At 34.0% G+C, this 13675-nt stretch overlaps 1 protein-coding gene across 1 annotated transcript in view; it reads right to left on the reverse strand.

Moving 5' to 3' along the window:
* Window positions 1-13675, reverse strand: part of ASCC3 (activating signal cointegrator 1 complex subunit 3) — a 329628-nt gene that overhangs the window by 152901 nt on the left and 163052 nt on the right. The window contains exon 13 of the mRNA XM_049771320.1: window positions 13133-13267. Within this exon, the coding sequence (XP_049627277.1) occupies window positions 13133-13267 (135 nt within the window). The remainder of the gene's footprint in view (window positions 1-13132; window positions 13268-13675) is intronic.

Raw genomic sequence — 13675 nt, forward strand, 5'->3', positions numbered from 1 at the left:
TTCCTATAATTTTACATTTGCACCTTTCATAAGTGCAATTCCCATGTAGGGTTTTGAAATTTGAAAAATTAGAGTGCAATAGACAACTGGTAAGGCAATACATTATCACACAGAGGAGAGAATATTTTTTCCTGTCAGTTAAATCAGGCAGCTCCTTCCCAAGACTTTACTTAATCCTTTTCCTATGAATGATTTGGAAAACAACCGTAAGTACTTTAAAAATGAATAAAAGTATAATGTAAACCACTTCCTTAACTTGGCTTCTGAATGTATGCAAATAAATAATGATGTAAAAGAATAATTTAGAAAAAAAATCAACATGCAATTGAGGATATGAAAGAAACACATCCATTTTACATAAGGAACATAAAAACTTCAAATGTAAATTCTCAATTAAAAATGAAGCATATAAAGCCAATTCAGTGACTTTTATAAGCCTTATGAAGTAATTTATCTAGGTAATATATGCTTTAATGTGGATAATTTCCAATATACAAAGGAGAAATAACTATCTATATAAATTAGCACTTAAGTGGAAGAGGCTAATTTCTTCTTCCAAATGATATTTTTCCCTTAACCATTATAGATAATTGTGAATATCTTATTGATGTTACAAGAATTATAAGAAAATCATCATTTTGGGCAAGCATTTTTAGGATATAATGTTTATTACGTTAATCAAGAGAGACAGACAGAAAATTTATTGACACTCTTAGGAATATAAACCAAGACTTAGTTTCTCTTTTTATAAAAAAAATTAGAGATACAACAACTATGTTATCCTTTCCCCAGTTACTTTCTTGCTTTTCTATTGCTTTAAACCTTGTTCCTGGATATGTCTTGAGGTTGGGTCTCTAGTGTCTAAGCCAAGAGAGTCAAAATCTGCAATGTTCTGTCTCTCATGAGGCTCTCAGAAGAAAATCCATCAAACCTCCCCAATCCCTCTTCTGTTATAAGGCCCATTAGTCATCTGTTCACTAGATCAATAAAGCTGGATATGATGAATTTCTGAGGCTCAGGTTAAAAATGTTAAGCCTAAATTCCAGAAATTCTGATATCTGACATAGCAATGAACTGACAGGGAATGTAATGATTCAGGAATAGAACTGTCTCCAGAAAACTATTTTTTTTCTTCTTGTTCTCATCCTCTTTGGTAATTTTTCACCACTGGTATGCTATTCTTGCCTCTACATTTTTTTTGGAACTGCCAGTCAGAAACTAGTAAACTATATCAATCTCTTGAATTTTACTTTAATAGAAACTGACTCTTCTCAAATACATATCACAATGAAATATTATGCAGCCGTCAGGAGAGATGAAGTCATGAAATTTTCCTATACATGGAATCTATTATGCTGAGTGAAATAAGTCAGAGGGAGAGAGATAGACACAGAATAGTCTCACTCATCTATGGGTTTTAAGAAAAATAAAAGACATTTTTGCAATAATCCTCAGAGACAAAGAAAGGAGGGCTGGAAGGTCCAGCTCACCACAAAGAGTGGTGAGTGCAGTTAGAGAAATAACTACACTGAGAACTATCATAGCCATGTGAATGAATGAATGAGGGAAGTGGAAAGCCTGTCTAGAGTACAGGTGGGGCTGGGGTGGGGAGGAGGGAGATTTGGGACATTAGTGGTGGGAATGTTGCACTGGTGAAGGGGGTGTTCTTTACATGACTGAAACCCAACTATAATCATATTTGTAATCAAGGTGTTTAAATAAAGATATTAAAAAAAAGAAGTCTAAAATGGGTGGCAGAACTATGCTCCTTCTGGATACTTAAGGGAAAATTCACTTCTTTTGCCTTTTCTCGAATCTAGAGGTTGTTCAGTCTTTGGCTTGTGATGCATCTCTCCTCTTTACTCTGCCATCAGAACCCTTCTCTGATGCTGCTCCTTCTATTACCCCCTTTTTGATTATATTTACTACACACTGATAAGCCTGCAAAAATAATATTTTATAAAATTAAATTTACATAAGAAATATCCCTTCACTGCAAAAAGTTGATCCATATATCTACTATCTATCCATCCATCCATCCATCCATCCATCCATCCATCCATCCATCCATCCATCGATCCACTCATCCATCCACCCACCCATCCATCTATCATCTATCCATCCATCCATCCATCCATTCATCCACCCACTCATCTACTCATCCAACCATCCGTCTGTCTGTCTGTCTGTCTGTCTGTCTGTCTGTCTGTCTGTCTGTCTGTCTGTCTGTCTGTCTGTCTGTCTATCTATTTAATCTATCTACTGTGCATTTAAGCAATTATTTTTTCTACTTTGCAATCCATTGTGAGCCTTGGGTTTGAAGAAAACCAATTCCTGGGAAAAAAAAGACCTCTTTTGATTGCTTTCTAAATATATTTCTCAAATGGTGGGCAATCATAATTCTCCTCCCATGTCATCTCCTAATGATTTGTATCTACCATTTTTTGTAAAAACAAATAAACAAACAAAAACCCCTGGATCCTTTATATCTAGCTGTTTAAGTCACTCAACTTGATCCAGTGAGAACTTAATACCTATGGCTCTAATTTTCCATCACAATTCGTGTCATTACCTCAGGTAACACTATACCTTGTGGATATCCAATACTTATTCTTTATTTTTCCTCCTCAGTCATGCCAATGATTATACTCCAAGTCTTGTCATTCATTACTGTACAACTAAACTACTTCTAAAATAATTGGCATATAAATCTCAATTTCAGAACAAATCTATATATATTATATATAAAACCTGTCTAATTCTTCAAAGCTCAATTTTTTCATTAATAAACATAGTAAACGCTGGCAGCCAAAATCATACCCAAAATGAAGTCACTGTGTGGCCAGCTCCATAGACTAAATGGATTCTCCAAAGAGTTATATACCAAGTTGTAAAAATTCATGTGTACACTGGCAGTGCAGCTGAAAACGACAATCTCAGTGAGGAGAGGGGAACCAAATTCCCACCCTAATGAAGCCAGACCAGCTGCACCCACCAGCCACAACCACAACTTTGCCAATGGCCTAGCTTTATCACTTAATCACAGAGCTCTGCAGAAATGCCAAACTGACCAAAACTCCAGATATGCTGGTATTTGTGCTGAAATTTCCAGGACATTTTGGGAGTAAGTGCGGGTACCCTACCCCTGCCATCAAGTACTTCCAGAAGCTGAAACCATGTCCCATAAAAGCCACTATATTAGCTTCGGAGCTTGGAATTCCTGTACTGCATCCATATACAGTTTTACAATTAACTCCAATATTTTTCAGTACTGTCATCACAGTAGGAACAAGCCAATTTAGACATCAACATGAATTCAAAGCCACCTACTATTCAGAAAGAAATAACAACAACAACAAAAAAATCAACAAGCAACAAATCACTTAGCAAACCTACTGACAATTATTTAATGGCCTCATTATACATTAAATTTTTCTTATTGTGCCACTTTTTAGAAATATTAACTTTATTACCACTTTCTTGTAAATAAAAAAGATAAAATATGTTATTTCATGCCTGGCAAAGGTAGGATTGGGAATGGGTGGGAATCTGGGGACACTGATGGCAAGACTGGCTATAAAACAAATGTTTTATGAGCAACTATGTGATACATGGACTTTAGATAATATATAATAAATTAAAAATGATATATACACTCCTATATTTCCACTATTTATTAGTAGCACCTGTTTTCACCACCCCTACTCCAGTCCTTATTCTTGATGTTTCTGCAGTTTAGTTTTTTGTTTGTTTGTTTGTTTGTTTGTTTTTGGGCCACATTTGGTGACACTAAGGAGTTACTCTTGGTTATTCACTCAGAAATCTCTCTTGGCTCAGGGGACTATATGGGATGCTGGGGATCGAACCCAGGTCCGTCCTGGGTCAGCTGCATGCAAGGGTAACATCCTACCGCTGTGCTATCACACCAACCCCTAGATAGCAGTTTTAATTTTAATTTATAATCAATGTTTTAAAGATATGTCTGCCATTTTATTAACCTCATCTGCCCCGTCATATCTGACTAGCAAAATGCCAAATGTGAATGAGTCAAGCCAATATAATGCTTAATATATACTATATCAAGGGCAATTTAAGACCACTCTAGATCCATGATACAAATATTAACAAGCCTTTAATATAGGCCAGAAATTCTAAATTGTCTCCATAGATCTTTTTTCCCCATGTGTCAGAAAGTCATTATTTCCCCCACCACACACACCTTATTTACCTTAATAATTAAGAAAATGAACTAAGTATACTTGATAAACAAAATATATTTTACATATATTTCAGAGGTAACCCTCCTCACCTTCTTGTAATTTGGTAAAAGTCAATTTGAAACAGAAACCATCTTTTAAACCATCCCTTCTTATTAAAATAGAAGTACCCTAAATCCTATCTGAGGAAAAATCTCATTGTTCTTTACATCTGAGGCCTCTTGATTTCTCAGGACTTATATTTTCTGTGATCCTTTTTCTTTCCATATGAATAATGAAATCCATTTTAATCCTTCCTCACTCTGTCTTGAATAGCTCCCAGATAATAGCTCCTAGAAAATAAACTTATCATTTCACATATCAAGAATATAACTATATTTCTATGTATTACTTCAATACTTTTTCATTTTCCTTTTGTATATAAATTAACTTCTCGAAATTGACATGATTGGATTTTTTACCTTTACACTTAATCAATTTCTTCCTCCCCTATGCAAATGAAAAATAAGGTAAGCTCTAAATAAGATCAGCAATGTTTCTTTTTATTTACTTTTTTTTTTTGTTTCTTTTTTTGGGGGGAGGGGTTGGGTCACACCCGGCTGTGCTCAGTAGTTACTCCTGGCTCTACGCTTAGAAATTGCTCCTGGCAGGCTTAGGGGACCATATGGGATGCTGGAATTCAAACCACCGTCCTTCTATGTGCAAGGCAAACACTCTATCTACCTCCATGCTATCTCTCTGGCCCCAAGAACACCAATATTTCTCGCTCAGTAAAAAGTTTACAGGACTTAAGACACACAAACACTTCCTTCTCTATGAAACACTCCTATACTTTGTCCATAAGACACTCACTTGAGCTTATTCTAATATCTTGATGGCTACTGTGTTGACTATTATTCTTTTTTAAAAAATATTTTCCTTTTTTTTTTTTAATTGAAACCACTGTAATTTACAACATTCTTCATAGTTTGATTTCAGGCACACAGAGACAGTGAATGGGGGCCCTTTCCACCACCAGTGTCAATCTGGTGTCAACCTCCACCATTATTCTATGTCCAATCATTGATATAATGTTATATAAATTCCTCAAAACTTGGTTCTAAACTCTCTACCACTCATATTCACTTTCAAGATTTTTCTACTCCAAAACAAACTTCCTCCATGTTTCTTCTTCAATCTACTTAAGTAATTTATCTTGATGCCGATCATTTACCAGAGTGACTGCAAACTAGCAGTAATATGCTCAGTAAATAGTCAGAATAACTATCACTATAAACAGGCTAGGCTCACATGTATATAATCAATTTATAACCACAGACTAGGTGAATTCCCCAAACCGATTTCATGTCATTCTGGCAGTGCTAATGATTCATTTTAATTCAGAAGAAAGCAATGCCATGTCTTCTGTCCCATGTTATATTACTTAAAAGATGGTCCTGTCACATGGGATATCCTGACATTGCTACAATTCAATTATATTGAAACGAGTCAGAATTCCAGAGAGATAATCTAATTTACCATTAGAGAATTCCACTTAAGATTTCATTCTTTATATCTGCTGGCTATTTAAAGGTAAATGCTAAAATTAATGTTTAAAAAAATCACAGTGATATGATTTTGATCTTTAAAATTTGTAATCTCTAGAAATTAATAACCTTTTGAAAATGTGTTTTGAAAAAAAGAATGACTGCCAATACTTTCCATATTGTCTGGTCCTGGATGATATTTCTGTATTATTCTCAGAATGGAGGCTGGGAGTGGGCAATTTTTCCCTTTCTGCATAAACTACAGTGGCTTAACTACAGCCCCTACATCCACGAACAGAAATGGCCCACCTCCAGAACTTAACTGCCAAGCCTCCAAATTTAATATATAAATCCTGGAACATGGTTGCATGAGACTGGATGATACATCAATATTTTATAGTAGTGTCAGACCAATAATGTCAAGGAAATCTGATGGGAAAGTTCCATAGAAATTTACCAAGTTTAGTGAGCTAAAGAGTGACACAGAAGACTCAACTTACACCAGCCACAATCAAATAAATCTTTAGATACTAACTTTAGGAACACCATGAATAAACACAATAATTTCAAATTTACCCGTGTTGTCCTAAATTTTGATAATTCAATTTGTTTTTGGGTTGTAACAAGCAATATGAAGTAAATTTGTGCTGACATGAAGACAGGTTATATTGGTGGGCTAGAGATCAGAAACACTGGTGAGGAGTCACACTGGTGGTAGTTTTGGTGTCCTTGAAACAAACATTATAAACAATTTGGTAAAACATGGTCTTATTATAAAAATTAGAAAAAATGTCTTCTGAATGCAGGTCCTACTTTAATATTTTCAGTGCCTGAGTGGTAATATTCTAATCAATATATTTGTGTAAAAAAGCATATTTCTTGATATATAAATTCATTGTAAAAATTATTCCATGCTTATAAAATAATCTTACAAGTTAAGGAAAAAAATACTACAATAAAAACTTATCTAAAAGAAATAAAATAGAAACGAGAGCAATAATACAGTGGATAGGGTGTTTGCCTTGCACATGGCTGACCCAGGTTTGATCCCTGACATCCCATATGGTGTCCAGAGCCTGCTACAAGTGATTCCTGATTGTACAGCCAGCAGGAATCTCTGAGTATACTAACAAAACAAAATAAGTAATAAAAGAAAAAAAGACATTTCTAACGCTATACTCTGTCTCTTAAAAGAATCTCATTTATTCAAAGTGAGTCATATATTAAATTATATCAATATACATAAATGTCTGGGTCATAGGATTGATTCTCTTATTAGAGGAAAATTAATCCTACTTCTAACCACTTTAACTATGGTCAGCAACTTGATCTGTCCACAGTGTTTACAGTTCCCATTGCACATGAAGTCCAAACTCTTAAACATATAATTTAAGGTCCTTTGACCAATATCCAAATCCCACACCTTCATACATTACAGTCCAGTGAAATTAAGGTCCTTTGACCAATATCCAAATCCCACACCTTCATACATTACAGTCCAGTGAAAATGCAACGTTCACTCTCCAAAAATAACAAATGATTTCATTTGTCCATTTTTCCCCCTTCTTGGTCCTTTACTCTTATTGCTGTTTATAAAACCAGAAGGCAAATAAATGACTTTTATTGGTCTGTTTCTTTTTGTGATTTTGTTCTTCATTCATGTTACTACCACCTATTGCTTTCTCTTATACATGGATGTGTATATTCTCTATAAACTGCACAGTGTCTTAAAGGCAGAAATTTTGCTTTGTTCAGCTACTTATTTTCAGAGGTACAAGAGATTTAATTTACTGAATTGAAATGGACATGTTCATTTAGTTTGTCTTTTTATATATCTAACAATATTTACATAAAATAAAAACCATTGTTCCTAATAGATAAATAACACAAATAGCTGTTCAACTAAAAAAAAATCCCTCTTCTTTTGGATATTTAAATTCTTATTGTTTTATAATAAGTAATAGTAGAAAAATCTGTTAAAACTAACTTTTCCTTTTAAATTTATTCCTTTAAAGATTTTCAAGCCTAGAATTTCGATCTTAAAAGCTCTGGGAGGGGGAGGGGGAGTATGGCTCTTAAAACATATCAGGAAATTTAGAAATAGGACAAATCCCTTATAGACATTCAAAATAACATTGTTATTATGTGTTAAGTTTTTGATGACTTATGATATTCACAAAGTCTGTTCACTCATTCTTTATTTCATTTACCTACTGAAATGGTCAGTTTGTAAAATTAATAATTACATTTCTAGCACATACATATTATAATAAGTATATATATTTCCAATTTGGTGATTGCCTTCTAAAATTCAACATTATTTTTGATGCCATACCAAAATTTCTACATTCTTTAAAGATGTCCTCTTCTTTCCTTTCAAAGCTTGTACTATTTACAGCACCTAATATATGTCAGACAAAATTAATCATACATAGTTCATTACAAATCATTAATTTATAGGTACCATTTGCTATTCTATTGATGATGAAATTGTGACTCTAGCAAGTTCTGAGCTGGAAGTTTTTAAGCCAACATTAATACCCAGGTTTTCTTTGGTATTTATTCTAAAAATTACTTCTTTTGAAAACAAAACAGACATGCTTCCAAATATTTAATTAAAAACATAGTTGTATCTCTTTATTAATTTTAATCACCAGAGATACAGAAGTTAGAGCCAGTAAGGCTCTATAAATAGACCCTGTTAAACATAATTTTTCTAATTACTTCAGTTAAACACCAAGGCTACATGGCTGTTCATAATACAGTTATTTTTCCCCACAGATATAAGTTGTCCATGATTGAATTTCAGTCATAAACAACCTGCACCAGCGCACAGTGCACATTCACTGCCACCCAATAATTTTCTTTTCTTTTGTCCCCCCTCTACCCTTTAGACACTGTGGTTTGAATACTGTTACTAAGAGTATCATGCCTATCACTTTATATCCTTCCAGCATTCAGTTCTTGTCCAGAGTAATCATTTCCAACTATCATTGTCAGAATGGTCTCTTCTCTGCCCTACCTGCACTCCTCTACTATTTGTTGCAAGCTCCTACCATACACTGGTCCGTCCTTATGGCCCTCGTCTCTGGATACTATTAGCATACTATCTTATTATAATAACCTTAGACTATATCTTATCTCTTTCTGAAATTACATTTTGTGTTATATGCAATATTTTACCATTGTTTTTCAGTTTTCAAATAATTTTATGTATTATTCCTTTTACTTTCTCATAGCACAGTACTAAAGTAGCTGTTACATACTCTATGACTATTTTTTCAATTAATAGAAAAGCTTCCTTTAAGGCCAAAGAGCTTCCAGAAGTCGAGTCAAATACAACATTTTTTGTTACAGTGTCTTACTCGAAGCTTCATTTGGAATGTCTAAGACACTCCCTTCTCAGGATACTACCATGGCTCCATTTGTATAGCTTAGCTAGTGAGGGTGGGGGTTCTTTTATTTTCATTTCCATATTTATGTGTTTTATTAAAAAATAGAAAATATAGTTGTTTTTGCAGCTGGAAGTAAATTTATTGTTAGAAATGGTGGTTAGGCTAGAAAGAGAGTTCAAGGTGCTTTCCTTGTCTGTGACCAATTCCATTTCAACTCCTGGTAATACGTAGGGTTGACTGAGCACTGTCAGTAGTGATCCCTGAGCAGAGACCCATGACTAAACCCTAAGCACTGATGTGTGTGATCCCCTGTCAACCTCCCAAATAGAAATGGTGGTGGAGGTGGTGGTGGGGATCTGGAATCACAGGTAGTGGGACTATAGTGTTTTCCAACTATAAAATAATGCTCTTATTATTATGTAAATTATGGCACCTCAAAAAAATAGTGGAGGAAATGAAAGTAAATGAAATGGTATGAGGAAACCTGAAATATAATTACTATTTATTAGAAGAAAAGATTCATTTTGAGCTGTGGTAAAAGCACAGAAATAACTTTACTACATACATATACAAAGAGAAGGGACATTTACTCAATAGGGTTTTTTAATTTATATAAAAACCTCTAAAGCGGGCGTGGAGAGATAGCACAGCGGCGTTTGCCTTGCAGCAACCTATCCAGGACCTAAGGTGGTTGGTTTGAATCCCGGTGTCCCATATGGTCCCCCGTGCCTGCCAGGAGCTATTTCTGAGCAGACAGCCAGGAGTAACCCCTGAGCAACGTCGGGTGTGGCCTAAAAACCAAAACCAAAACAAAACAAAACAAAACAAAAAAACCTCTAAAGCATTAACATTTTGAAGAATTTTTTTTAAAACTATGCTTGTAACTTGGACATCAACATGGTTAACATTAAACATTTAGGGGTAAAATGTCACACTAGCATAGTAGGGACTTAGTTTTATTCCCATTAACAGGAGGCATGAGACTAAGTTTCATGTACCATTAAAGCAATTTTACTTTTGAATTTTAATTTTCTGCGTGTTAAATTTCTCATTTTTAAAAATTAAGAAATAAAATTATACCATTGCTGTAACAGACCAAACTGCTAAAATATAAAGCCTTTCAAGTTCAAATATTGAAAAAAGGGACTAGAGAAATAGCACAGTGGGTAGACAGCTTTGCATACATAAGGTTCTCCCATTCTGCAAGGAGTAATTTCTAAGTGCAGAGTCAGGAGTAACCCCTGAACACTGGAAGGTGTGGCCCAAAAACCACACCAAACAAACAAAAAAGAAAAAGAAAAAAGAAACAACAAAATTTACTATTATGTAAACAACAACAACAAACAAACAAACCTTAAAAGTCTTCAGAAAATCCCATAAGATTTATTTTTAAATAAAAAGAATGCACTGTGTTGAAAAGTCAATTTTGGTTCTACTTTTTATCAGCTAGAAATCTCTGAAATATTTATTCTCTTTTAGTTTCAATTACCTTATCTATAAAATAGGGATAAGAATCTCTAAACGACAGGGGAGTGTGTAAATACAAGACAATAAGAATATTTTATAATGTTTGTGTCAGAGGAACAAAGGCAAAAAAAAAGGGCAATTTCAAAACTACATGAAAGACTGAGAATATAATGGTGAAAAGAGCAATGTTCCCTAAAAGCATAGAATTATTAATAACTCAGGAATTCAATGTTTCTGTAAAGGTCCAAAAACAAAAACTGGATCAGAATAACAATCAAGTATATTAAAAACAACAAAAAAGAAGCAATAATAAAAGTGACAAAGAAATTACAAGTTCAATTAACTTTATTAAAACTTCTCATTTCTCTAATTTTTTGCTTTTAGAAGCAGGTAACCCATAAATCTATATTTGGAGGCATTGTCTTAAACTTTCTATGAAAATGTATTTATATAAATTGGTTTTTTTGGGGGGGGCATGACAAATGACACTCAGGGGTTACTCCTGGTTATGCACTCAGAATCGCTCCTGACTTGGGGAACCACATGAAGAGTCAGGTTCTCGAACTGCGGTATATCTTAGGTCCTAGATTAGAATATTTCATGCTGTATTTGAATTACCACATGCCATTCAAGGAATGATCAAGCTTTGATCACAGGCTATCTTTAAGCTATTTTAAGAATGAGTTAGATATATAAAGAAAAGAAAATAATATATGTAACTAGAAAATAGTAAGAATATATATTTACATAAAAATTTATATATAAATAATATTTAATAGCATTTGCCAGAATTGAGAGGTAGTAACAAATATTCCACAAGGTGGCGCTCAAGGCTAGGATTTGAAACACAATAGCGATGTTTTGTATTTTCAAAGAAATCAAACAAGAGCTATGAATGCCAACCTGACTGTACAAAGACTTGCATAAATTTATAATTGAAAAATAAGTGAAAGGCTGGAAGGCTGCATAATATAAGAAAATCTCATAACATGAAAGATGACTACTGGACATTTAAAATGAAAAAAGAATCTGATGTTCAAATTACAAGAGAATTTAAAATGTCAATAAAAAATTTTACAAAGATGAAAAATATCAAACTGAAGCCGGAGTGATAGCACAGCGGGTAGGGTGTTTGCCTCACACAAGGCTGACCCAAATTCAATCCCCTGCATCTCCTATGGGTCCTGTGCCAGCTAGGAATGATTTGTGAGTACAGAGCCTGGAGTAACCACTGAGTGCCACTGGATATGGCCCCCAAGCAAACAAAAACAAAAACAAAAAAAGAAAAATGTCGGGCCTGGAGAGATAGCACAGCGGCGTTTGCCTTGAAAGCAGCCGATCCAGGACCAAAGGTCGTTGGTTCAAATCCCGGTGTCCCATCTGGTCCCCCGTGCCTGCCAGTAGCTATTTCTGAGCAGACAGCCAGGAGTAACACCTGAGCACCTGAGCCCAAAAACCGAAAAAGAAAAATGTCAAAGTGCATAGCACAATGTCAGCCAGTTAATGACTACTTATTAGTTAGACCTTTTGCTACACATAATAGAACATTTTGAAGTCACTATTATTTTATGTACATTGATTTTGTTTTTATACCACACCTAGCAGTCAGTGCTCAGGGTCTACTCTTAGCTCTGTGTTCGGCAAACACTTTCAGCACTTGAGGGACCATGAATAGCTGGTGACTGAAGCTGGAGTTCTTGTAAGCAAAACATGTTCTTGGACTATTAAGCTGTTTCTTTGGCTCTAAGTGCATAGATTTTTTTTTATATATGATTTTTTTTTTTTTTTTTTTGCTTCAAGTAAGGGTAACATTTTCTGCAAAGGGCCAGAGATTTTCAGCTACAAACTAGCACCAAACTTTCAAATTTTAAAAACAAACTTGGTTCATAAAGGTTATATGTCTATATTATTTATTTAAAAAAATATCTTTATTTAAGCACCATGATTACAAACATGATTGTAGTTGGGCTTCAGTCATAAAAAGAATACCTTACCTTAATAATTATAACAAAAATAAAACATTAGTTCCTTAAAATGTATTCTATATTCTAAACATACACACATATAAATATATATTGGAGGGCTGGACCTCACCCAAGAGCTCTTGTAGTGCCCAGGAATTAATCTTGCCTGAGTAACTCTGAGTTCAAGAATCGCTTTAATTGTGCTTAAGTGCTATCTATCTATGGGGCTGGAGAACTGAACCCAAGTCAGCCACACAAAAGATAAACACCGTGCCTGCTGTGTATTTCTCTGGCCCTAATTATATTTTAAAGAACACAGCTAGACACTATAACTACAACTATAGAGAAAAAGTCATAATTAAATACATGATATGTCGTAATTCTTGTACATTCCTTGAAAGATTATTCAGTGACAAAAAAAATATATATATATATAATTTGGAAATCTATAAAATTACCTTCTTAGAGATTAGAGACCATAGATTTTTAGCAAACAAAGTATCTGTTATATTTGTACATGATTTGCTTTTTGGTTCTTTCACCTTGCTGCCCTTTTTCTTTACCTGTTTTTCTGCTTGTCCATATTCAGGTCCTTGTGTAGGTAAAAAGCAGGACATCTGACCATTATTTTTCGCTCTTTCTATTAGAGACATAGCTGTTTTTACAGTGGCATTTCGAGCATGTACAAATACCATCACCTAAAACAGGGATAAAAAATATACTTAATAATTTTAAATTTAAAATCATCATATAGCATCTCAGTTAATTACATAAAAATAATTTTATGCAAATAGTAATTTTCAACACAAAACCTCCAGTTTATGAGTGCTCCACATTTACTTTAGAATAAATTGTGTGTAAGTTAAATACAATTCAATCACATGACTTTGAGCATCATGAGCTTAACTTTACGTTGACAAAGGTAAGAACTTAAAATGGGTTTTATGAAATGGGGAGTTTAAGTTTATGCTTCCCCCTTGAAAATTCATTAGGATAATCAAATATTATGAAGACACAGAGTAAAAATATATAAATGCCTTTCTGTTTTCCACACAAAAAATTTTAATAAAGTACAAATAAAATGAAAAGAAATTATGGGGCCGTTG

The sequence above is a fragment of the Suncus etruscus genome, chromosome 4, assembly GCF_024139225.1.
Source record: "Suncus etruscus isolate mSunEtr1 chromosome 4, mSunEtr1.pri.cur, whole genome shotgun sequence".
NCBI classification, from domain to species: Eukaryota; Metazoa; Chordata; class Mammalia; order Eulipotyphla; family Soricidae; genus Suncus; species Suncus etruscus.